Raw genomic sequence first — 24,574 nt, forward strand, 5'->3', positions numbered from 1 at the left:
CCATAGTAGCAGTAGTATATCTTAATTACCTCCCATCAAAGAAAATGACGGTAAAACAAGCAGTATCGAAGGCAGCGGTGTTCCTTGGGATCATCGGCCTTGCCTTGAACGCCTATATCTACACCTATCCTTCGCTAAACCCAGAAAACTGCTCATGGTATCGCCCGACCCCAGAATTTCAAGACCCCATCAAGGCCCAACTCATCGCCATTCCTTGGGTTGGTGACTTGATCAACACTTACTATTACAAACAGTTTGAAAATTACTCCAACGGGTTTGAAGAAATAAAACTTCTTGCGGTGGGTGATCCTCAGATCAATGGCAATTGGCCAACCACTCCTTACATGAAACGTCTTGATAATTACGGCAATGATTATTATTTGGGACATATTTACCAAGTGATGAAAAATAGATTACACCCAACCCATGTCTCGGTAATGGGTGACTTGTTTTCCTCGCAATGGATTGGCGATAGCGAGTTTTATAATCGTACCCGCCGTTATTTAACGAGATTATACCCTCAGCCAGAAGACCACACCAAGGCGGTGTTTGAAGTGTTGGACAAACACCAAGATTTGGACTGGCAGGGGTATATTGACCAAATCAAGGGGGTGAGTATGGACGAGGCATTTGATTATCATTTCGAGGATACTTATGAATGGACCAACAGCTCCGTGAAGAATTTCACTGGCGAGCCATTATTTATTAACATCACCGGGAACCATGATGTTGGGTACAGTGGGGATGCCACTTGGCAACATATGACCCGTTACCATCGTTTATTTGGGAAAGATAACTTTTACATCGAGTACAACAAGGGTACCGAATATGCTTACAGAATTGTGGTGCTCAATACATTATTTTTGGAAGGTCCGGCATTACAACCAGAATTCGTCGAATATACCCACCATTTCTTACAAAAATTAAAAGCTCGGGAATTCGAAGGATCAACAATTTTGCTCACCCATATTCCATTCTATAAAAAAGAGGGGCTTTGTGTCGATGGTCCAAAACACGATTTCTATAATGAAGAAACTTCGAAACGTGAACCTTATAAGCTTGGTAAATTGCGTTCTCAAAACCACATTTCTTACGAAATGACCCAAGAAGTGTTGGATATTATCTTTGGTAGCACCGATAAACCAGGGATCATTTTGACCGGCCACGATCATGAAGGGTGCTATAACGTTTATGATAAGGATTTACAATCAGGAGTTTGGGAGGCATCACCGGTGAAAACACATGATAGTTCCAAGGCCAACAATTATATCCAAGAAGTCACCGTCAGAGCCGTTATGGGAGATTATGATGGGAATATTGGTTTGATGACTGGAAATTTCGATAAAGAAGCCGGTCAATGGGATTTCCATTATTCTGCTTGTCCATTTATTGTGCAACATGTATGGTGGGCCACTAAAGCCGTTAGTATCATTGAGCTTTTCTTGATTTCTTTCCTTGTTGTTGCTTAGAGATATGCATTAAAAAGGAAAATTATGATTATATATATATATCACCTCTTTTCTTCTCATTTTGATTTCAATGTTGATTATTGTAGATATTTTTACAATGCATAATTTAGTTAGATATTTTATGACTTGTATTTTCTATTTTGCGTTTCCATGGCAAGGATATTGGCATTCGTTCAGATAACGCTTTCTGCTATTTACAATTTAGCTAAAGTTGTATAAACATTGAAGAACAATTTAGAAATCCACATTAAAATGAATTGACAACAATACTCACTGAAACAAAGTGAAGAATCAGAATAATAAAAGGTTAAAAAGAGTTGAAAAAATAAGAATAAATAAGTTAAAAGGAGAAAAGGGAAAGCTCCCCTTCTCCGATTCCAAATCCACCCCAACTATCAAATAGTTTGCTTTTGATTACTATTGTAGCATTTTATTGCGAATTCCCCGAATTGTGAAGAACAACGTGAAGAAAAAAAAAAAGGTCGAGAAAGGAACCCATGAGTCTATATATAATATACTTCAAAAAGCTTAGTAAGCTGAGTTAGTGTTGATATTGGGTTAATAACTATTTTATAAACCGATGACTGTATCCAACCATATACAATAAGTGCAAACAAAGATACAGATCCGCAAGATCCTTCCTACTATCACGCTTACCAACCTGTGGCGGCATATTTCTGGAATGCCATTTCCAATAACAATGATATGATGATACATTTTACTCTCTCTCTCTCTCTTTCTTTCTCTCTCTCTCTCTATATATATATATATATATATATTGATTTTCATTTCTGAGCTCAAAATTTGCAAATCAAAGACTTATTTCGAAATCCAAATGCCTTAAAACGTAATTTATAGTATTGATTTCTCCCAATTTTGATCGATATTTGATATATTAAATACATGTTAATAGACATTAATATTCATTAAAATTTTGTAGTAAAAAAAAAGTGTATATATAATGGAAAGAAAACGATGATTGATAAAAAATAAGGAACGAAGAAGAGGAAAATAAATAACAAGGAGCACATAGAATCGACTCTACATTAGACAAATTCAAATGAAACTAATCAAGAAGAAATATGCAATATAATATGCTAAGCATATATACACATGCAAAAGAAGGGGGAAAAAAAAATATTAATAAAATTTCTATAAACGTCTTCGTCTCAATATTATCCACAATAAAGCTCAACTAGAAATCAAAATATATCCAGTAATTTTATCAAACCTCTCGCTTAACAAATTCACCTCAACAAGCAACAATTCATTGGCAACATCTTTGGTCTTTGCCCCATTGCAAAGTTTGCTGAACGATTCGTGACTCAACTTCCAAATTTTCGAGTCCTTAAGCGCAGTTATTCTAACGTTCTTCATACGCTTAGCCACCGAAGCAGACTTAATCCCAAGTGATCCAAAACAAGTTTTAGGGACAAGGGTTTCCAGTACCTTGCCTCGGCTATTGAAATCATAACTCATTTGAATTAAACCAGACTCAAGAATAAAGAAATGACCAACAGAATCATCATCACCATCCTCATTGGTCCGATCATTCGATAAAGATTCCGAAACCGGGGCAGCAGGATCATATATTTTCCCACGAGGAATCGAAACCGGTTTAAGGTATGGCAATAATGGTTTCCAAAATGCATCAGGACGAGCAGAAGCACCTTGGAAGGTCTTTCTAAGAAGCAGCACTAATTGGTATTCTTGTTCGTTAAAACCATTAAGACTTCCAGATGCTTTGCGTTTCATCGAAGAATCTAAATCACCATTGCTTGGAGGTTTAAGTTGGGATTCAGAATTAATAGTTTGAGCAATTGCGTCACTTAAGTTACTACTATCATCAAAAATTTGTGGAACATTATGTCCAAATTCGTTTCTGCTAAAGTCATTTTGTTCATCCACCAGCTTGGTGATGGCCCTAATAATGTTCCGCTGACGAGGAGATCCAAACCCATTTGGATTTTTCATCAATGACATTGGGTTTAAGTACGATTCTGTAAGATTGTATTTATATTCCTCTTGTTGATGATAATTGTTTCCACCACCTGGGATTTGCAAGCTAGAAGAGGTCATAGTTATGGGCTGTGGAGGTGGGTTGGCGGATTTTTGGTGTTGTTGAGATGGAATACGCGAAGAAGCATTTAACGCGCCATAGTTAGCGATTTGGCTAGCTTGAGAGCCACTACGGGTGCTCTTTGAGCCCCGACGTTGCTTCATGTTATAAAGGGTAGTGAGATATTCATTTTCACACCATTCAAGGGCAGAATTAAGATCATGGAATAGTTGAGTAGTGGAATTGCAAGTTTGCTCTTCAAGGACCCCGACATTCAAAAGCGATTCAAAAATCCCATCGCTACTAATCGATGATAAAATAAGATAGCAGTTATTTTTGACAGTGAAGTTCTTGATGTTTTGGAAACCCTCTGCTGCAGTGTAATCAACTGACAATACCGATCCCAAATCAAGGATCAAATAACGGAACCCATATTGCTCACTTTGATTGTCAGTGAAACGTTGACGGATCTCACGTTCAATGGAACCAATAGACCCGAAAAAGATATTACCTTGAAGTTTCACAATCAAAGTTTGGCTACCGACGTTTTTCAAGAAACTGTTGGTGAGGGTATTACGTTTAATTGTTGAGCGAACCACTTCACCAGTAAACACCTTTTTCACGGGATTCTGATTAGCATTTTCCACAACAAACGAAATAAACGCGATCAATACCCCAAGAAGAATACCGTAAACAAAGTCCACGAGACCCATGGTAACGATGATGACGATAATGGTGACGTAGTCGAATGTCGATAATTTAGAATATGAGTCGTACAAACTTTCCTTCATCAATTCATACCCGAGCAAGAAAATAAGGGAGCCAACGACACAAACTGGGATGAATTTAATAAGTACAGGACCGATAAACATGACTATGGCGGTAGTAGCGGCCAAAAGAATACCAGCAAGTCTACTATCACCTGCCCCGGAACGAATGAAAAGAAGGGAGTTTGAATATACCAAGTAATTTTGGATCGAACCAACGAGACCAGAAAGGAAATTAGAATAGCCATGAGCAAGAAGTTCACGATCCAAATCAACATTATCATGATTAGTGGAGATTGCAAGAGCAGGAACATTAATTGGTACATGCAACATACCAAAGAATGTAAGCGCCAACATTGATGGAAATTGGCTAGCGATAAGTGACCAGTGGACTTTGGAAAATTTGTAGAGAGTCCAGAAATGATACCATGATTCGTTTTCAGAAGAGGCAACGGTTGATACAGCAGATCCAACACTCTCCATCATCACTGGTGCCTTGATGTCAAAGATAAACCCATTGTCACGGGCCATTTGTAAGTCCCAACCTGGAACAATCCATATGAAGAAATGAATAAGTCCAAAGATCGCCATGAAATATACTGGCAATAGAAGTGAAAATGATGCCAAACGCTTGCTGAACTTCTGCATGAGAATGAGGAGCACAGTGATAAGTATCGCAGAAAACCATTTGATGAAGGTCACTCCTTGGAAAAGAAACACAAAAGTCGGCCAATTGTAGGCGAAAGTGGTATCCAAACGAGAGGTGATTTCAATTCCCGTCACCACCAAGAAATAACCAACCCCACCGATCGAACCAATCAAGATATGACGGGGAAAAAATCCGATAAGTTGACCCAATTTGAATTTACCGAGAAGGAAAAAAACAAGACCGGTCAACAATGTTGAGGTACAATAACATACGATGGTGGTGGCAACAATTGCGTCTTTGTTTTTGAAAGAAGAGTCTGTGCCAATCAGATTCATGATGTTGATGGCCATGGAGTGGAAAAAAGGGGTCACCTCGATCATTTCCGAGCCAATTGCCGACCGGAACGAGGAGCCACCAAGGGAATATACTAGTTGGGAGATGATACAAGACACGTAGAACATCGAAAGCCCTGATGGGCCCAAATCAGCGAATAATGGCTGATTAATTGGGAAAACGATCATACCGTACGAAAGCGCGTCAAGGACATTTAATAAAAGCCCAAGGAACACACAAGGTAAAAGGTTCATGGATTCAACGGCAAGGGCGCTAAGCGGGTCAAGAAGGCGATCTTTGATGGAGTTAGAAGGGGAGGAGGAGGAGGAGGAAGCACCAAATGGTTCATCTTGGGGGTTGGTAGGTCCATGAATATTGAGGAGTTTGCTTGACACCGAACGGTTGAGTTTTCTGGTGAAATTGATGATCGACGATACCGAGCGAGTCTCGGTATTTTCAAAGTGGTCTTCATTAGAGGGGTTTCCTAGTAGGGCATTAAATGATTCAAGGTCTTGAGGACGGGTTTCATCCATGGTTCCATAGGTTGTGTTGTTCAATGGGTTGAATAATGGCTGAGATGGTGAAGTTATCGCTGGCTGCTGCTGCTGATAATAATAAGGGTTATAATTGAAATTCCCGGAATCATCATCAAGGAACAATGCGCCATCGTCAATTGGGCCATTCTGGGAGTTTTCGAAATCGATAGTCGACAACTCTGCTGTCTTTTGATGAACTTGAAGTTCACTATTGATCAATGGTGTTGCCTCATCGGCGGCGGCGGGCAGGTCATGATTAGTTGAGGATAGATTGGGGTCTATGGCGACTGGAGTAGTACCCAAGACGTGACCAGAACGACTGAAGTCCAGCGAGCCACGGTACAGCATTCCGTAATTAACTAAATTAAAGAATAACGTGTTGGGTGTTGGGGAAGAATGGATGGGTGATAAGGATGAGTCTTTCACCTCTGTTTTTTTTTTTTCCCCTAAAAAAACTGGAATTTTCTGCTGCGATAAGCGAAAAAAAAAGAATCCACTAATTAATTTTTCTGCCCGCCGATAAAAAACATTCCCCAAAAAGACTACGAAGTGCACACAATTGGTAATTCTCGTTAATTACATAAACAAATAACATACATAAACAGTGTGGGATGATCCAGGAAGCAACCACATCGAAAATATCAACAGGATTATCTTTTCTCATTTTTTTTTTTTCTGTTAATTATCATCGCCAACCTGAGTAATGAGTTTGCCTTTATTGAACCCGCTGAAAAGCCCATTCCATACGTCAGGAATCTTGGAGAACTTGTCACCTCTGGCGTCGACAGTGGTACATTCTGGGGAGATTTTACCTTCTTGGTACCATTTCAATAGGTTGCTCTTGTACTCAGGGAAATGGGCGATGTAATCACTGACAATGAATCCTTGGATTGACAATCGTTTAGTGACAATCATTCCCAACTTGTAAAATGGTTGTGGACCAGACCCACGGTAGGAGGAAATGGCACCACAACACACCACAGAGGCGTTCATCCCCAAGAAATCAAACGCATAATTGAAAATTTCACCCCCAACGTTGTCGAAATAAACATTGATTCTGTCATCGCCCAACGCCTTCTTGAAGTTTTCTTTATAATTGGCGTCTTTATAATCAACGGCCACGACACTATCGCCAAACGACTCGACCCATTTACATTTCTCGGCCCCTCCGGCCACCGCTATCACTTTTTTAGCCTTGAGGACGTTCGCGGCAATTTGCACCGCCATGGTCCCCACGGCCCCCGCAGCCCCGGTAATAAGATAGGTCAAGCCGTGATCTTTTTCAATATCAAGTTTGGCAACTCCCACCAAACCAGCGAGCGCGGTGATCCCAGTAGCACCAAACGCCCCCATTTGGTGTTGCAACGGCACTTTAGTAGGATCCCAGTCCCCGGCAGTGGAGACCTTATACAATAATTTGGAATCTTTGGTATTAAGCACAGCGTACTCGCTCCATCCACAATGCCCACAAATGTATTCTCCTGGTGCGTAGTCTTTGGAAGTTGATTTCACCACTTTACCGATCCCAAGAGCAGGAACGTTGCCCCCCACCGGGATCTTGCCACCGTAAGCACTGCCGAAATTCGAGTAGATCCAGAACCCTTGAGCAGGGTCATTGGACACGTAGATGGTTTTCACAAGAAGATGGTCTTCAGGGAGCTCACTTGGCACCTCACTGGTGACCTGCTGGAAGGTGGCATCGGGAGAAGATGCGTCAAAATTGAAGCCATTGACCGGCTGGTTTTTGATGACAAATTTCTGGTAAGTGGTGCTTTGGGACATTATATAATTATTATTATTAGTATTACTATTGATTGCTAATATGTATATTTATCCAATTAGTGACAACAGAGTAACCTATTGATAGATCAATGTGACTTATATAAGTGAAATTTCTCCTCCCCCAATTTGTCAGCGATAATCGTTCCGTCCGAAGCGAAATCAGGTCACGTGCGACCGTTGTGCACTGCGGACTTCAATGCCTAATGTGGCAATGTTTCTGGCTTTTTTTTATTGTCTATTGTCTGTTGTTTCCTCTGATTTTGCCATAAATGGGTATTTTTGCAACTGCCATTGCAGAGAAGTCAAAGGAAGAAGAAAAAAAAAAAAAAGAAAGAGAAAATGAGGATCTTACTTGGTTATGTCATCGCAAAGGTTATTCACGTTGATTATGAGATGCACTTACAAATTCAATAATCAAATATAGTAATATATAATAATATAACCAATAAAATGCAATGAAAACAAAGACACTAGTAATAATAAAAAAACAAGTGGTGATAAAGGGATTTAATACACTGATGATACGGCAATCACAAATCAAAAAATCAGCCGCCTAAAAATCAATCAATCAGAATAAACTATGATTGTTAACAGAAAAGAAAGAAAGGGTGGGTGGGGGAAAAAAGGAAAAAAAAAGTTGACAGAAAATAATAATAAAAATAAGAGTAAGAATAAGAACAAGGGGAAGAAAAAAAAAAAAACAGGGAATAAATACGAGTAGACTCATTCAAACATGAAAAGAAAAACAAAACAAGAATCAACACAAATCATCAACAAAGAGAACCCAGGTTATCTTTTTAATAATATTTGAATGATATATCATGGAAGTAGTGGTACAAGAGAATATAAGGAAGGTGAAAACAAAAGATTCGAAACCCGCTCGAAGGCTACAAAACAAACACCAAAAAGAAGAGAGGTGAAAAGAAAAAATCAGCAAACTGAATCCAGACTTTCTCCCAAAAACCTTTGCCCTTTTTTCAGGTGTCATTGTTTGTTTGTCTTTTTTTTGCAAGTGAAATCAATGGATATAGGTGAATGTAAATGCAGTTGAGAAAATGAGAACTTACCAATTCTCGGTGATGAGATAATAAAGAAGACAAGACAACACATAAAAAATCATTTGGAAATTCATTGTTGTCCCAAGTTACTAGCATATCTGCCGCCCATTAAACGGCCACTGCTATTATCTGCCTCACTGACCCCAGAAGTGTCATGTAAAACTGGACTATTTGAAACTCTTGCAGGAGCATGGTTTTGGCCACCCATGGTGACATCAATTCCCGTCATCGGCTGACTGGAATTATAACCACTGTAGTTCAAGTTCACATCACCTCCAGATGGGGTACTGTCAAAATTGAATTCCTCATCATTTGAAGAAGTCATTGGGGTTTGGCTTAATGTACGCCCATGGTACAGTGGATTTCTACCAGGGCTCATAAGCGCTGATGGGTCTGGAGAGTTTGGGGCAGAATTCATTGGGATGGAGGTATAATTACCCAGAACTGGGGCACCATTGGCACCTAAAGCAGAATGATCATTCATGGAAACTTGACGTTTCAATAATTGAGAGTTGTTACGCGACATCTTGATAGCACTCAATTTTCTGGTCAAAGAATTTAGACCACCACCGGTGGAATTACCATATGATGCGCCAGCAGAATTTTGACGCTTGAACAAAGTGTTCGAGAGTTTTGACCCAAAGGTTGGTTTGACAATTTGGATTGGCTCATCATCTTCAAGACCAATTTTATCATTGTCATTATAACTTGGTTGGTTAGAATTAACATTACGAAGTTGTTCAATGGTGGATTTCGAACGTAACTGTAAAGCTTCATTAGTGGTCTCCTCAATCAAATCGCCTTGAGAACTAACCATATCTTTAAGTTTATAAATTTCATTTTCCCAGTTATTTTGATGGTTCTTGGCCACTTTACCCAAATCAAGCAATTCTTCAGCACCAGGGTTTGGAGAACCAATGAAGTCACTATTCAAGCCATTCATGCTATCTTGTAACGACTTTTCATCAGCAAACATGGCGGAGTTTCTTTGGAAAGAAGTTCTATCATCACCAGCACGACGGAATCTAGAATCTGGAACTTTAGATAACAAAGCCATGGCGATATACACGATAACCACCACCAACAAAACCAAAGAGAAAGCAGCGTTCAAAATGAAGAAAATCCACCCCATAATTGATGAGACAGCAGCCGGTTGTTGGAACAAATTACTGAAAAACACAAACATAAAAGAGTTAGCCACGGTAACACTGGAGATAACAATATTCAAAACATTGGTCGATTTGTCCAAGTATGGCTTGTAGATGATAAGCCCGGTAAGATAAGCACTATCCAAAAGCCAAATGACTAAAGCTTGAGTTTTTCCACTAGATTGACACAACCCAATGAAGATAGCCTTGATAAGACAGTAAGACATAAAAATGGCTCCCCACCAATACTTATTGGCATTGAACATAGTGTAGGCAAACCCATATTTGTCCAAAACCAATTGATTCCCGTAAAGAATGGCAGCAGGATTCTTGTAGTGTTCGACAGAAGTCTTACCAAACACCCAGGTACGATAAGTAGCCCAGCCAAGAATACCAACCACGAGAACAAGGAAAAGAATTGCCAAAACAATAACCGCGGCAGAATCGTGAATGGTGAATTCCCAAAGTGAGAACACAGTAAGTTGCACAAACCCAATGGAAATATAACGCAAAAGGGCACCCTTGAGGATACTTCTGTAGTTAGTGCGGAAATAAATTGCGGTACTTGGGTTCTTAATGACTTTGACCTTGACCAAGAATTCAATAAAGAATTTAACAAACAAGATCAACAAGCACAAAACATAACCACACAACATAAAGAAAGTGAAACCGGTAACGACAATCGATGTGACTTCGATAGCTTGGTCATAACCCATACGCTTAATACCACGCAAAACTCTTAAAGAATCGGATGAGTTAACCACAAGAGCTGGAGCTCTTTTTCTAAGGTAATCGACAATTCTTTTTTGGACAAAGATGGCTTTTTCAGAAGCGGCACCTTTCAAGTATAATGTTGGGGTACCACCGGTGGCTTGGATATACCAACGGAAGATTTCTTGCATGAACTCGACGCGGATCAACCCCATTGACCAAGATAAATTTTCAGCCCACGCACTGGCGATTGGAGGCACCGATTCGACATGTTCCATAGCCACGAGAACCACTGATTGGAAATAAGTGAAAAGTGACAAGGCATTGACTGAAATATGGGAGGCAGCGTTAGAGTTACCAAAAGTCGACAAGAAGGCAGAGGCAAACAACCCAAGACCAGCAACCACCGCGGTGGCCCATTTAGCCCCGGTGTGGGCCACGGTTTTACCATTGGTGAAATAGGCGGCCATACAAGCAAGGCTGGTGCTGTTTGAGTCGTACACCATGATTTTGACGTAGGCATCAATATCTGGGACGGTGTAAGCAATGTTTGGGATCATATCGACATATTTTTCATCAATGGTTTCCACGGAATCGACAATGACTTCACCGCTGTAAAGTGGGCAAAACTGCTTGAATGACAAATCACACAAGTCGATTTTTTCACTAATGATTTTGAACCCGTAAGCGTAGACATCAACTTTAGCATTGACATAACCATTGATGGTGGTGTTAAGATCCAAGTTGTAAGAAAGAGTCCGTGATTCTGGGTTGAAGCTGACCTCGAAAGTCGTGGCTGTGAGGGATGAGTTCTCCATACATGGCACAAGAGACGAGGCACTAAGCAGCCTTTTAGCAGAGGTCAAAGTGAGGCAGCAAGAGAGAAAGAGCACTATTTGAGATAGAACCAACATTTTGACAGATAGTTCACCGTCTATATATTGTATATATTATTATGATTATTATTATAAATATAATAATAATATATACAACGACAGAAGGAAGGGAGGTTTGGGGCTAATTATACTTGTTTTTTTGTTTTTTTTGAGGTGTAGAACAATATGTCACCCAGGATAAAAAAAAAAGCGGAAGGAGTGAAAAGTGGCAATAGCGTTGTTGATGTGTTATGAGATGAAAATGACGATGTGAACGATATATGTCAGAGTAGTGATCCACCAAAAACAAACAAAGACACAAGAAATACGTGACAGGGGCCTATAATATATATATTATGTATAATATACCAGTTATCGATGATCTGGTGATAACTAGAGCAAAATCTCTATATATATCCATTTCTTTTTTTTTTTCTTTTATAAATTTTTTTGTTTTTTTCGTTTGTCGCAGGGTTATTTTTACTTTTTGCCGGGTGTGAAGGGGGTATCCCATACTAATGTCACGTGTGAGTGCGCGCTGCTTATACATCGAGGGGGGCTATATCCATGTCATCATCATCATCATCATCATCATCATCTATCTTTCTATCTCTCTACGCAATTTGATTCTCGGTATGCTACTTACTGTGTATCACAACATTCCAGACACAACAGTTTCAAAAATTATTGATGATAATCATTATTATTATTATTTTAAAATTAAATAAAAACAAGAGAATTATGGAGAAAGAAAACAAAAAATACTAAGAGAATTACACAGATATATACACATGTATATTTATATATATATTCCAAAAAGGAGACAAAGTTAAAATACTTCGCCATTCCTCAATCATCCTCTAACTCTCTGTTTCTTCATCATCTTACGTTGTTGCTTTTCTCTTTGCTTCTTTTCCAACTTTTCCAACTCTTTTGGATTGTTCTTCAACTTTTCTCTTTGTTTTTTCATTTCTTCCAATTTCTGTTCTTCCAATTGCTCCTTCTTATCTTGATCGATTAATTTTTGCAATTTCTTGACTTCTGCTTCTCTAACTTTGGCAATCTTCTTGCTGACTTCTGAACGGATCTTGAATTTCTTGGAAGCAATAAAATCAATGAGTTCAAGGAATCTATTGATGATTTCCGAAGTTCTGGCCAAAGAGCTTTTGTCGGATTTCAACTTCAATTTCAAATACGCTTTAAACTTAGGCTTGGTCTCGTCCAATGAAAATGGATGCACAGATGATTGGTCGGTGAAGGCAATGTACTGAATCAAATCAACGTTTTGTTCCAACAATTCTTTCAATTCTGGGGTCCACAACGCATCGTTGATTTCCGCAGATTCAGACATGTAAACGTATTCGACTGGCAACTTGTCAGAGTCAGAAGTCTTGGTTAATGACAAGAAGTAATTGTCCTTTCTTTTCTTATCCATATCATCTTTGTTGACAATGGCACAGATAAATGGATCAACTTTAATATCGTCATGCAAAGTGGCAGTGATTTCCACTTCATCGTTAAGGGCCTCAATCGATTCGAAAAAGAAATGAAAAACGTGTTCCATGAGCCACACCGTGAAGTTTTGACGACTTTCCAAAGTAAACTTCATGATAAATTGGGCAACGTTGACACGACCACTGGCATAACTGACATAATGTTGTTCGTCATCACTGAAAAACAATTCTTTCTTGGAAACCCCGACTTGGAAGAATTGGGACTCCAAGTTCTTTGATTGTTCACGAATCCAAGATTCAAACTTGGATTTGTTGGCATAGCTCCCACCGAGGTAAAGCCCCACCGTGACTAATACCAAGGCAAGCACAATCCCTTCCATGTTCCAGCTGCGGGAAAGTACACGTTCCTGGACGCCAGCAAAGTAGCCTTCCAACATGATTGATTAAAGATAAGTTGACAAGATAAGAGAATGGCTGGGAGATCACTTAAAAAAAAGAGTTTGGTGTACTTGTGAAAAAAAAAGAAATATCGACCGATAACCCTCGAAATTATTTTCTGATTGGGGGGCGGCTGTATGGAAAACGTGATAGACACATGACCGGAGGTTGGTTGTTGGTGGGGATCCCATCGGTATGCCACCATATATATATACCAATGTCAAGATGTAAGAAAACACTGTGTATAGATATTGCCGTTAAATACGGGTATTAAGAGTGATAATATAAGGTGTCCTCTATTTTCATTATTAGGTCCACTTTTTTTTTTTTCAACCATTTATATTCCTCTTCATTTTGGTTTCTATGCAGATATTCATTACTTCATGAGCTAATGAGTTACTTGTAGAGATTTATGAATAATTTTCAAGAATAGTTATTCCCAATGTGATCAGACAGGTTTTGCTTCATTCAATGACAACTACTTGTAAGGTCTTGGTCGCTGTGAAGTCAAATATCATGATGGTATTACAATCCCTATGAGACCTTCCCATTAATCTGACCACTATCATCACCGAACTCTTAAAGAATAGTATGTTTATTTAGTGTCAATCATTGTAGAAGGTAAAATTATCTACACCTTTTTTTTTTTTTGTATTATCCTCATAGTGTATTACCTTTCATAGGTCACAGATCAAACAGCCTCAAGTTTTTAAAAATACCAATGAATAAACTTACAGTACAGGTTTACAAAGAGCTCCATCATGAGACACGTGCGGAAACTTAAGTAATTTGGAGCTATTGCTTCTCCATATTATTATTAAATTCCCTTTATTATTTGGAATCATTGGATAAACTTTGTTTCAAAGAATTCTTTATTTCCCACCAAATCAGAGGATATTTATTTTTTCTAGAAACCATATGATTCCCAAGTGGATACTATCATCAATTTATTAATAACGTCGTCCTTTTGTGAATAATAGCATAGTGCATTGAAACAAAATAACCCAATAACCGGGGAGACTCCACTATTAGTATCATTAAATAACGAATAAAAGGAAATAAAAAAGAGCCATGTTGGGCCACAGAAGATAGGTGTTCTACACCCTGCTTATATGTATCAGGGTAAGACAGACCCTCTGGACAGATTGGAAGATAATCCCCTCTCGGACATCGTTATGTATGTGATGATATTTTGATATTTACTATATCGTAAGAATTACTTACCCAATCACTAATAATATATTCAAACTCACCATATATCTTCCCAACAAAATTATTGTAATAATGGGTTATCAATATTATAATAGATTAGCATTTTATCACGTGATATACCGGGCACCGGTGGGTGGGAAAAATCTCGAAAATTTTTCAAAAAATAAAGGGAATTTCCTACACATTAACTGTGTGTGGCGAGTGAGATATCAGACGATTCTGTGTGTGTGTATGTGCGCGTGTGTGTAATTATAACAGAATAGTAATAATAATATAATATGTCATTTTTGTGGGGATCCAGCAAACCGGAAGAGCCAAAGACCGTGGCCGCCGCCAACAACAACGACCTTCAACAAAGACTTGGGTTCGATCCATCTCAAGTGTCCAGTCTTAACCAAGCGATCAACCTTGATGCTGCGAAATTGCACCCGCTTGCCGAACTTGAAAAAGGGGTTGAGTATCTTGACATTGAAGGGGAATCCATTCTTTCTTCTGAAGGGTCTCAAAACGGGTTCCTTCCGTCCCGTGGGTTCAACGATGATTTGTGTTATGGGACTGGGACCGTTTACTTATCAGCGCTTTCCCTTGGTGGGGCCTATGGTTTCGTCGAAGGGATCAGAAACATTCCTCGTGGTACCACCAGTGGGAAATTGAGATTGAACACCATTTTGAACCACATCACCAAAAGAGGTCCATTTTTAGGCAACAGCGCCGGGGTGTTGGCCATCACTTACAATATAATAAACTCTTCCTTCGGGGCTCTCAAGGGGAAACACGATGACTGGAACTCTCTTGCCGCAGGGTTCTTGACCGGGGCTATCTTCAAGAGTAGTAAAGGGTTGAAACCAATGGGGCTCAGTGCTGCCTTGATGACTGGGGTCGCTGCTGCTTGGTGTGGTGTCAAGAGATTGGCAAACTAGATTGAATTTTTTTTTTGAAAAATACTCTTTTGTTTTTGCATGTTTGCATGATATTATATCACCGGTGATTTCAAAAACATTTTTTTGATTTCTTATTGTTGTCCCAGAAGGAAAGAATTGCAGCAAAAAAATAAGAAAAAAAAAAAAAAAAAAATAAAAAATTCCTACAAACAGTTTTTCAATTTTTTGTTTTTGTTTACTTCAAAACCACAACTCCGTTTCTGCTCTTGTTCCCTCATAAAGTATCATAATTCATTGATTAATCGTTTTGGTTTTGGTCCAACAGTTTGCCTAACCAACACGATTTTCCTCCATCTAGTTCTCCCTCTCTCATTCCTCATTTTGCTCACGGTTTCACGATATTTTTTTTCTCACTCCTATCATTGTACTATTTTTTTTTCACTATTAGAATCTTTGATTATGTTTTTTTTTTTTCTCTTTCTTCAACTAATTATTTGATCTATCTTTTTTCTTTTTTTTTATATATATCCTGTCCTCCCTCTTGTTTAATCGAGGGCATCACTTGGATGGGGCCCTCATCTTGTACATAATAAATGTATATAATAGCTCTTCAAACAATGAAAATACCTGAGTGTAATAAATAAATCAAAATCATTTGATGGATGGTATACTTATATTATATATAAATTATGATAAAATTATCTGTCATCAAACTTCATCTAAAAAAAACAACAACAAAGAAATGAAGAAAAGATACACATTATCAGCAAGAATGGCCCCTGTAATAACGCAGATACAGCAAATGGAAAAGAAAGATAACTTAGCAACAGTGCCCTGATATAATAATAAAAACGCGTTAGCAAATATAAGCAAATAACGAGAGTATGATAATAATCATAAAATGAAAAAAAACAAAAAAATAGTAACCACAGAAATGTTTTGGCTGTTCAGAAAAGGACAACCATCATGAAGACCAGCAAAGCAAAGGAAAAGCACAAATATAAGCGAACAGCAGCAATAACAAACAAAGACAGCGTCGAAGAAAAAAACAAAAAAAAAACAACAAAAACAAAACAACATAATAAAGAAACAAAAAACAAATGGAGATAAAATGTCAGAAAATCAATATTTTTGAAAAGAAAGTAACGAGAAGCAAAAATATGATGTAGTGGATGAGAACCCCAATATACAAATCTCTGACCAAAAAGCGCAGAATAAAAAAATATGAGGATATAAAAACCTCACATAGATTAAATGATAATCAGTTATTTTTCAATGCCTCACGTCATCAAATTCTAACCGAATTTCTTCTTATTGGTCGTATGAAAATAATAATAATGAGCAATAAAAGGTCACTATGGTTTTAACGACCTACTGTAGACACTGGTTTCATCATCGGCATAATTCAGCACATCTTCGAAAGCATCATTAAAATCAAAATCCAGTGGCTCTAAATCCACCGAATCATGTTTGTAACCGTTATGATCCCCATTAGCAACGGTATTTCTTTTCCCGTTGGTATCAGATAGTTCTATTGGTTCCCCTGCCAATTTAGTAACTTCAAAGATTTTCCGTTCTTTGAATATGTTGAAACTATAACTCACATCACGATCATTAGGATTTATAATCTCCACACAGTCTAGTTCATGTAAAGTTCTCTCAATGTAAGTTAGTTGGCCATCGTGCCTTAGTAAAATGATGGTCTGGGTTCTTGTTCCGTAATAATCACCAACGTATGGATCGTTAGAATAGGCAGGATCATGATAATACTTAGTTTTTAATGGGGGAATAAAAATTGAAGATTTCATTTCTTCAGCAACTGATTCCATGAATGGCAAGGCATCATCTTCATGATTCTCTGCGTGGGTTGATGTACCGTTAAAGTTATCATCATTTGTTGGGCGTTTCGATTTCTTGAAGCAATTGAAGGATAACAATTTGAATAGCTCTTTGATAAGTTTTTGTTCTCCCCAGTTTTCATTGCTAGAATTGATAATGAGGTTGGTGAGCAAATTTTCTCCAATGAGCACTTTTGGCCATGGGCTAAGGAAAAGAGAATTTGAAAGACCAATGTATGATTTGTTTTCACGAATTGTCGATGGAGGATCATCAGTCAATGACTTTATAGTCTCCTGAGATTGCAGATTATTGTCATTAGAATTGTTTGTAGAAATCGGGGCGGCGTGTTGATTGATTGAAGGCGAATCACAAAGACTCGGATCGGTGTGCAATTGAGAAATTTCGTCCTGTGACGGCACGAAAATCTCTGAGGAGCCACCACGATTAGAAATGATTTTGAGAGATCGAATACGTCTAGGAGTTATGGAGGATCTGGAGTTCCTGTGACGATCGTCGACATGATGGTTATCAGGAGGAGACGAGGTCAAGTCAGTTTCTTGGAAATCCAATACCCCAAACAAAAAGCTGAACCCTCCAACCTTCTCGAGAATATCTCCGTGTTTTTCCGCGAATTGTCGTTGCCACTGGTCAGGAGCTAATTGAGAAGTTAAAAAGTCGGTAACGATACTGCCTCTTGATAAAATGTTGTTATTGTTGGGTAATTCGTCATTGGGTACTGTGTCACGATAATTGACCAAGACCCCAACCCTGCCTTGTTTGGTGACGCCTATCCATGACCCGTGGGTAGGTTTTGCAAGGTCAAAGGGAGCCAATATCTGGGGGTTTTGGTGGCTAAAGGAAGCCCTTGACGTTGCTCGTCGATAATACTCATCCCGGTTGGATATTAAGATGAACGGGTACTGGTGATGCGCTGAGGTTGTTAGAAGGATGCACATTATGACTGATGTGATAATATATAGTGTATATTATAATGATGACGGGACAGTCTTTGGCAGAGATGTATACAAATGATATATAGTAGCGTAGAATGATGATGTATAATAAAGATGAAAAAGAACAATGCTCGTTTTTGTGGTGCGAAAAATGTTTGACGTATATCCACTAATCGCACCACCACCGCCTCACACATGAATAACCACAAACATTAACCTTGGAATGGAATAGAATGGAATAGAATAGAATATCATATACAAGAGAATAATAGTACAAACAGTCCCATCATTATCAAAGAATAGGGATACTTGAATCAACCACCAACCGTAGCTTCAACCGTCCTGTGTCCCTACTGTCCCATCGGCTCAAGTTGTCGGGTTCTTCTTCATTATCCGGTTCCGGTTGGTAACTCACCACTTGATGCTCGTCGTCATTAAGATCTTCGAAGGTTGGGGATCTCAGTTTAGGTGTCGTACTCCAATGGCGGGGACTGTGGGCTAGAAGGTCTGCTCTGGTGATCACCTCCCTGGTTCTTTCCGAGGACCCTGATCTTCTGATTATCCTCGAAGTGATGCCGTGTTTAAGAGAGTCCAAGGAGTGTCTTTTTGATTTCCCAAGGTTGTAATTATTATTACTGGTATTATTGGCATTATTATTGTTATTTTTATTTTTATTGTTATTATTTTTGATGGAATTCTTATCCTGGTTATGACGATGACTCTTGGAATCCATATATGACGATTCCCATGGAAGTAGTTTAGATTTCCAATCGTTTGATTTCCATGGAAATAGCTTGGATCCTATCATTTGCAAATCTTCCTTGATATTATTATTATTAATATTTGGCACCGAATATTTACTAAACCATGATATATTTAACTATTTTAGTCATCTTGCGGAAAGCACAATTTTTTTTATAGAGCCAAATTTTTTTTCTCGCTTCGGAACCTTATAGTCGTCCCGAAGGAGAAGATACGAAGAGCCACAAGACTCTTTTTTTTTTTTTTTACACAGTTAACCATATTCATTCCAATTATTATCATACGTGTTTATTTCCCATCTACTTGACGATTATCTAAAAAACATTTTTAAACATTTTAATTTCTTGTAAGAATCTCATTTTGGTCCAAGCATGTTCTCTGGTCTAACCCACTTATCAAACTCTTCTTCCAGAAGATACCCCATGCTCAATGCAGACTCCTTTAAAGTGATCCCTTTCTTATGGGCATTTTTGGCAACCTTCGAGGCCTTATCGTAACCAATATGAGGGTTCAAAGCAGTGACCAACATCAATGATTCGTGCAACAACTTCTCGATTCTCTCCTCATTAGCCTTGATCCCTTCAACACAATGGATTCTGAAAGAACGACAAGCGTCACCGATAAGACGAATGGAGTTCAACAAGTTTTTCGCCATCACTGGCTTGAACACGTTCAATTCAAATTGTCCCGATGCCCCACTGTATGTCACGGTGGCATGGTTACCAAACACTTGAGCACAAACCATGGTCAATGCTTCACACTGGGTAGGATTAACTTTACCTGGCATGATAGACGAGCCAGGTTCATTTTCTGGCAACGATAATTCCCCGTACCCACAGCGTGGACCGGAACCCAAGTATCTAATATCGTTAGCGATTTTGAAAAGCGATACCGCCACGGTATTAAGAGCTCCGGAACATTCCACAAGAGCATCGTGGGCCGCGAGGGCTTCGAATTTGTTTGGGGCGGTCTTGAAATCAATTCCTGTCAATTTGGAGACTTCAGTGGCAATGGTCACGTCAAACCCTATCTTGGTATTCAATCCAGTACCCACGGCAGTACCCCCTTGGGCCAAATTCTTCATTCTTTCAAGAGTCGATTCGATTCTTTGGATGGCAAAGGTCAATTGTTGGACGTACCCGGAAAACTCTTGACCTAAAGTCAAAGGAGTGGCGTCTTGTAAATGTGTTCTACCAATTTTAATAATTTTCGAGAACTCCTCGGATTTGGCTTGGAACGCATCTCTCAACTCGGTGATCGATGGGATCAATTTCTTGACGATTTCTCCAACAATGGCAATGTGCATCACAGTAGGGAAAGTGTCGTTAGAAGACTGGGACATGTTGACATGATCGTTTGGGTGCACTGGTTTCTTGGAACCCTTTTCTCCTCCCAACAATTCGATGGCTCTGTTGGAGATGACTTCGTTGGCATTCATGTTGGATTGGGTACCGGAACCAGTTTGGAATACCACCAATGGGAATTCAGAGTCGTGCTTACCATCGATGATTTCTTGGGCAGCAGTCTGGATGGCGTTGGCGATGGTTGGGTCGAGGCCATAAGTGGCATTGACGATACCAGCAGCTTTCTTGAGGACCCCGAAAGCGCGAATCAAAGGAACAGGAAGACGTTCGGCAGCTCCACCAATGTCGAAGTTCTGAAGGGATCTTTGGGTCTGAGCACCCCAGTATTTGGAGGCGTCGACATGCTATATAATAAGTGTTAGTAAGTTGATGATGATAATGATGATAATGATGGGGAATCACAGTTTATAAATAAGATGATCAACTCACGATTTCTCCAAAAGCGTCGGTCTCAATTCTTGTAGCGGTCTATAAAAAGGTCTCGGTTAGTATCAACATTATTCAATTATACCAATTGACTGTAAAGAAGGCTGATTCTTACCATTATGTGCTGGTGGTGTCGAAGAGTTCCAATAAAGAACAGGATGAGTGAGTGAGGGATGGAAGGAGTGAGTAACAGAGTATTTTTTATGGAGGTTTTTTTTTTTTTTTTTTTTGTCTTCCCCGGAGGATCGGCGGATGAAGACATATAGACTACTACTATAAATGCCATCAGCTGGGCTCCATCGAGTACATTCTGAAGAAATTATGGTTGGATATCTAATGTATTTTCAAATGGATATCACCGTTATTAATCACCAGGAGAATATCTGCTGCAAAAATGGGAAAGCCTCCTGAAAATTGCTTGTGGCGGTTTCAGATTCGTTTTATACCCATCAGATCACAAATATGATCTTTCATATTATCCCTTCTAACATAGTGAATCATACTACAATACTCAAAGATGATAGGTCGCAATAGATAATATATATACATATATCATGACCCTTCTTTTGCTCCGGGGAGTGAAAAGATGAGTTGATGCTGTTATTGCCATTATATAATCATGGGTATTTACCTTGATGTGCTCCAATCGGTAATGCCGAAAACACCTCATTAAAACCAAAGGAAATGGCTCTTACTCATTCATCAATACTCTCAATATCATTAATTATTCCAAAAATTGCTGCCATTCTGATCTCAGTGGGCCCACAGTTCTCCATTGGTGTCAACAATAATGCCCCAACAACTACAATCCCGTCGTCTTCCATCCAACCGGTAACCGTCACCTTAGTTTCTGCTAGCGTTGACACCGAGATATTTACTAATGATGGACTGACTGATGCATCCAATGGTCCAGTATCTATTGATTTGAATAGTCTATTGACCACAACAATTGTCTCAAAATCTACCGACCTGTCGTCGTATTCCAGTAGTAGTAGTAGTAGTAATAGTAATAGTGAAGGCTATGAGTATTGGAATGATACAGCCACTTCTATTACTACGTCTTTGCCATCACTATTGACTAGAAATGCTAATCCTTCAAATTTGGGGTCAGAAATAACGTCTTTGATTTCATCTGTTGGTACGAACATGCGCTTTTCAAGTTTCAAAAGTGATAATATTATTTCAATCACTTCATCTCCCAATATTCTGACTTTCATTATATCTTCATTACCAGTGAAAACTTCTTCAAATAATGGAACAGATAATGGTAATACGTCAAGTTTATTATTATTATTATCATCAGCATCAACGTCTTCTAGTTATTCTAGCGTCCCATATAATACAGTAACACTATCTCCTCCAACCTCATCTATTACGTACTATGGTACCTCACATCTGATAAATCTGTCTTCTAGTGCATACTACGAATCTTCAGGGGGATATGTGCTTAATTCTTCTCAAATCTCTCATACCTTGCCTATCAGTTTGAGCTCAAAGATTGGCAGCAGTTCGATAGTCAGCTCCAGTTTTAGAGATTCAAAATCAAGCTCACCAGCTATTCCTACTTTAACTACCAGCTCATTATCTTCATCCATCTTGACTAGTCCATCTTCATCAGGCTCACTTTCAATGGTTGACTTAAGTATATCTACATATACAGATAAGACTATCACTCAAATCCCAAAAATTGACTATTCAGGATCTTTATTTTCTCCAATCGCCACTGCAGAACCATTAACAGTTTTTCCAAGAACAACCATCAACATTACGTTCCCTGATTATGTGAATACCAACACTACCCAGTTTCAACTGAACAAATTCTATACCAATATGTTACTCGATGGCCAAAACAATACCGTTTGGTCATACCCTTACAGTCTTTTTTATACAACTTCGGTGGGGGGAAGAGGAGGAATGGGGGTTTCGTTGGTCAATATTTCCGATAGATTATACGATTATACCAATGATGGGAATTTACCTACTACTTATTCCAACCCCACAATGGCGGCGGCGATGATCATTGGGGCATCGAATTTTCAAGAGGTTTTCTTATATATGGATGAATACCAAGCAATGTCGGTCACTGCGGAAATTAAAACTTCTGATAATAATGGTGGCATCGAATTCCCATTGGTACAAGGGATGGGGATGATCACGGCAATTTATCATGGATCGTCCTTGATTCCAGAAATTGTTGCCCCAGGATTATTTTCGCAGTTGGTCAATGTTAGTATTGGAAAATATATTGTCACATTAACTAGTGGATCCCAATGGATCATTTATATTTCTATACTGAGTATTGAATTGGTGTTGAACAACGATAAGACTAAGATCACCGCTACCAATGGGGCCACCGAGGGGTTGATTGTTCAAGTGGCATCTCTTACAACCTACTCCAATGATACGGTAGACGTGGAATCCATTTATGATCAATGTAATGGAACTTATCCTATCAATGCTACCCTTGTGGCACTGGTTAATAATGGGGATTATCAGTACGGGTTCGAATACAATACGAACTCAGGGAAACCAGCGCTTGTGTTTTTATTACCCCATCTTATAGATTCGTTAACCGATAGTTTATCACTCACTGGTATTGAAATGTATTCGGGGACCAAGGGGAAAATGGCCAGCGTTTTGGCCAATAAAGTGATATTTCAAGAACTGGCCACCGTTGGCGACGAACCGGGGTGGATCCCCATGTCGATGAACGCTTCAGAAGTGGTTTACAATAGTTCACAATTACAAACCCTTCAAACCGCTTTAGATGAAGAAATGGCCAATATTGGATGGGATATCAAATCTTTAGTGACGAATATTGATACCTATACCGCGGGGAAAATCCTCGATAAATATTCACAAATGTTGGCGGTGTCGCATTTTATTCTTGGGAACATCACCGCCACTACTGGCGTTCTAGATGGGTTAATTGACGCCTGGGATGGTTATTTAAATAATAGTTATGGTGTTAAATATCCTCTTGGATACTTGAATATTGGTACCATCGCGGCAATGGCCACACTGGCCGAGAATTATGGAAATTCGGTGATGAACGATCATTATTTCCATTATGGATATTTCATCCATTCTGCCGCAGTGATTGGAGAAGTGGCTGCACAATTGGCAGGCGATAACAAAAATTGGATCACCGAAAAGGCCCAAAATTATGTAGAATCGTTGATCCGTGATGTTGCTAACCCTTCAACTGCCGACCCATACTTCCCACAATTTAGAATGTTTGATTGGTATCATGGCCATTCTTTTGCTAGTGGGTTAGTCAGCAGCGGAGATGGCCGGAATCAGGAAAGTTCCAGTGAAGATGTGAACTTTGCCTTGGGGTTGAAAATGTGGGGGAGAGCCATTGGGTCTGACAGTTTGGAAGCTACAGGAGAATTGATGTTATTGGTGATGAGACGAGCGATGAACCAATACTATTTCTTTAATAATGATTCGTCCAACGGGGTTATCCCTGAAGAATATTCACCACATATGGTTCCGGGGATTTTGTACGAAAATAAGTTGACCTACGTGACATTTTTTGGTACCGATGTTCAATATATACACGGAATACAAATGTTACCGATCACTGCTGCCCTGATGTTGATCAAGAATCAACAGTATGTCGCCGAGGAATGGACGACATTTGAATTTGACTGTTTGGTGGGGGAATCTTTAAACGAGGACCCTTGGGGCCATGTGTTAAAATTGAATCAAGCATTGTTCGATCCAGGTGCGGCATTAGGGCATTTCACTACAAGCGGATTTGATATCCTGAAATTGGATAACGGGCAGTCGTTGACTTGGTCTTTAGCTGTGTGTATGGGGTTGTCATGATATATATATATATATATAATTTTT

The 24,574-nt window shown here is 39.1% G+C and overlaps 10 protein-coding genes across 10 annotated transcripts; 3 read left to right on the plus strand and 7 right to left on the minus strand. All coding sequences in view use genetic code 12, as the record gives it.

Annotated features, from left to right (window-relative positions):
* Positions 1-44: 44 nt before the first annotated feature.
* On the plus strand, positions 45-1,469 carry TED1 (Ted1p; the record flags this gene model as incomplete). Its single annotated transcript, XM_064998162.1, has 1 exon — positions 45-1,469. The coding sequence occupies one exon, from the start codon at positions 45-47 to the stop codon at positions 1,467-1,469; it is 1,425 nt and encodes a 474-aa protein (XP_064854234.1).
* Positions 1,470-2,660: 1,191 nt separating this feature from the next.
* On the minus strand, positions 2,661-6,161 carry VSB1 (Vsb1p; the record flags this gene model as incomplete). The annotated part of the gene is made up of 1 exon (XM_064998163.1): positions 2,661-6,161. One exon carries the CDS (start codon positions 6,159-6,161, stop codon positions 2,661-2,663), a length of 3,501 nt encoding a protein of 1,166 aa, XP_064854235.1.
* A 330-nt stretch (positions 6,162-6,491) lies between these two features.
* DASC09_045650 (uncharacterized protein) lies at positions 6,492-7,595 on the minus strand (the record flags this gene model as incomplete). The annotated part of the gene is made up of 1 exon (XM_064998164.1): positions 6,492-7,595. One exon carries the CDS (start codon positions 7,593-7,595, stop codon positions 6,492-6,494), a length of 1,104 nt encoding a protein of 367 aa, XP_064854236.1.
* Positions 7,596-8,723: 1,128 nt separating this feature from the next.
* Positions 8,724-11,426, minus strand: FLC1 (flavin adenine dinucleotide transporter; the record flags this gene model as incomplete). The annotated part of the gene is made up of 1 exon (XM_064998165.1): positions 8,724-11,426. The coding sequence occupies one exon, from the start codon at positions 11,424-11,426 to the stop codon at positions 8,724-8,726; it is 2,703 nt and encodes a 900-aa protein (XP_064854237.1).
* An 814-nt stretch (positions 11,427-12,240) lies between these two features.
* Positions 12,241-13,278, minus strand: DASC09_045670 (uncharacterized protein; the record flags this gene model as incomplete). Its single annotated transcript, XM_064998166.1, has 1 exon — positions 12,241-13,278. The coding sequence occupies one exon, from the start codon at positions 13,276-13,278 to the stop codon at positions 12,241-12,243; it is 1,038 nt and encodes a 345-aa protein (XP_064854238.1).
* A 1,491-nt stretch (positions 13,279-14,769) lies between these two features.
* TIM23 (protein transporter TIM23) lies at positions 14,770-15,411 on the plus strand (the record flags this gene model as incomplete). The annotated part of the gene is made up of 1 exon (XM_064998167.1): positions 14,770-15,411. One exon carries the CDS (start codon positions 14,770-14,772, stop codon positions 15,409-15,411), a length of 642 nt encoding a protein of 213 aa, XP_064854239.1.
* Positions 15,412-16,727: 1,316 nt separating this feature from the next.
* On the minus strand, positions 16,728-18,167 carry DASC09_045690 (uncharacterized protein; the record flags this gene model as incomplete). Its single annotated transcript, XM_064998168.1, has 1 exon — positions 16,728-18,167. The coding sequence occupies one exon, from the start codon at positions 18,165-18,167 to the stop codon at positions 16,728-16,730; it is 1,440 nt and encodes a 479-aa protein (XP_064854240.1).
* Positions 18,168-18,456: 289 nt separating this feature from the next.
* Positions 18,457-18,972, minus strand: DASC09_045700 (uncharacterized protein; the record flags this gene model as incomplete). Its single annotated transcript, XM_064998169.1, has 1 exon — positions 18,457-18,972. One exon carries the CDS (start codon positions 18,970-18,972, stop codon positions 18,457-18,459), a length of 516 nt encoding a protein of 171 aa, XP_064854241.1.
* Positions 18,973-19,281: 309 nt separating this feature from the next.
* Positions 19,282-20,834, minus strand: DASC09_045710 (class II fumarate hydratase; the record flags this gene model as incomplete). Its single annotated transcript, XM_064998170.1, has 3 exons — positions 19,282-20,634; positions 20,720-20,758; positions 20,832-20,834. The coding sequence occupies 3 exons, from the start codon at positions 20,832-20,834 to the stop codon at positions 19,282-19,284; spliced, it is 1,395 nt and encodes a 464-aa protein (XP_064854242.1).
* Positions 20,835-21,400: 566 nt separating this feature from the next.
* On the plus strand, positions 21,401-24,550 carry DASC09_045720 (glucan endo-1,3-beta-D-glucosidase; the record flags this gene model as incomplete). The annotated part of the gene is made up of 1 exon (XM_064998171.1): positions 21,401-24,550. One exon carries the CDS (start codon positions 21,401-21,403, stop codon positions 24,548-24,550), a length of 3,150 nt encoding a protein of 1,049 aa, XP_064854243.1.
* Between the last annotated feature and the right edge of the window lie 24 nt (positions 24,551-24,574).

This window comes from Saccharomycopsis crataegensis (assembly GCF_037102585.1).
Source record: "Saccharomycopsis crataegensis DNA, jcf7180000000084, whole genome shotgun sequence".
Lineage (NCBI taxonomy): Eukaryota > Fungi > Ascomycota > Saccharomycetes > Ascoideales > Saccharomycopsidaceae > Saccharomycopsis > Saccharomycopsis crataegensis.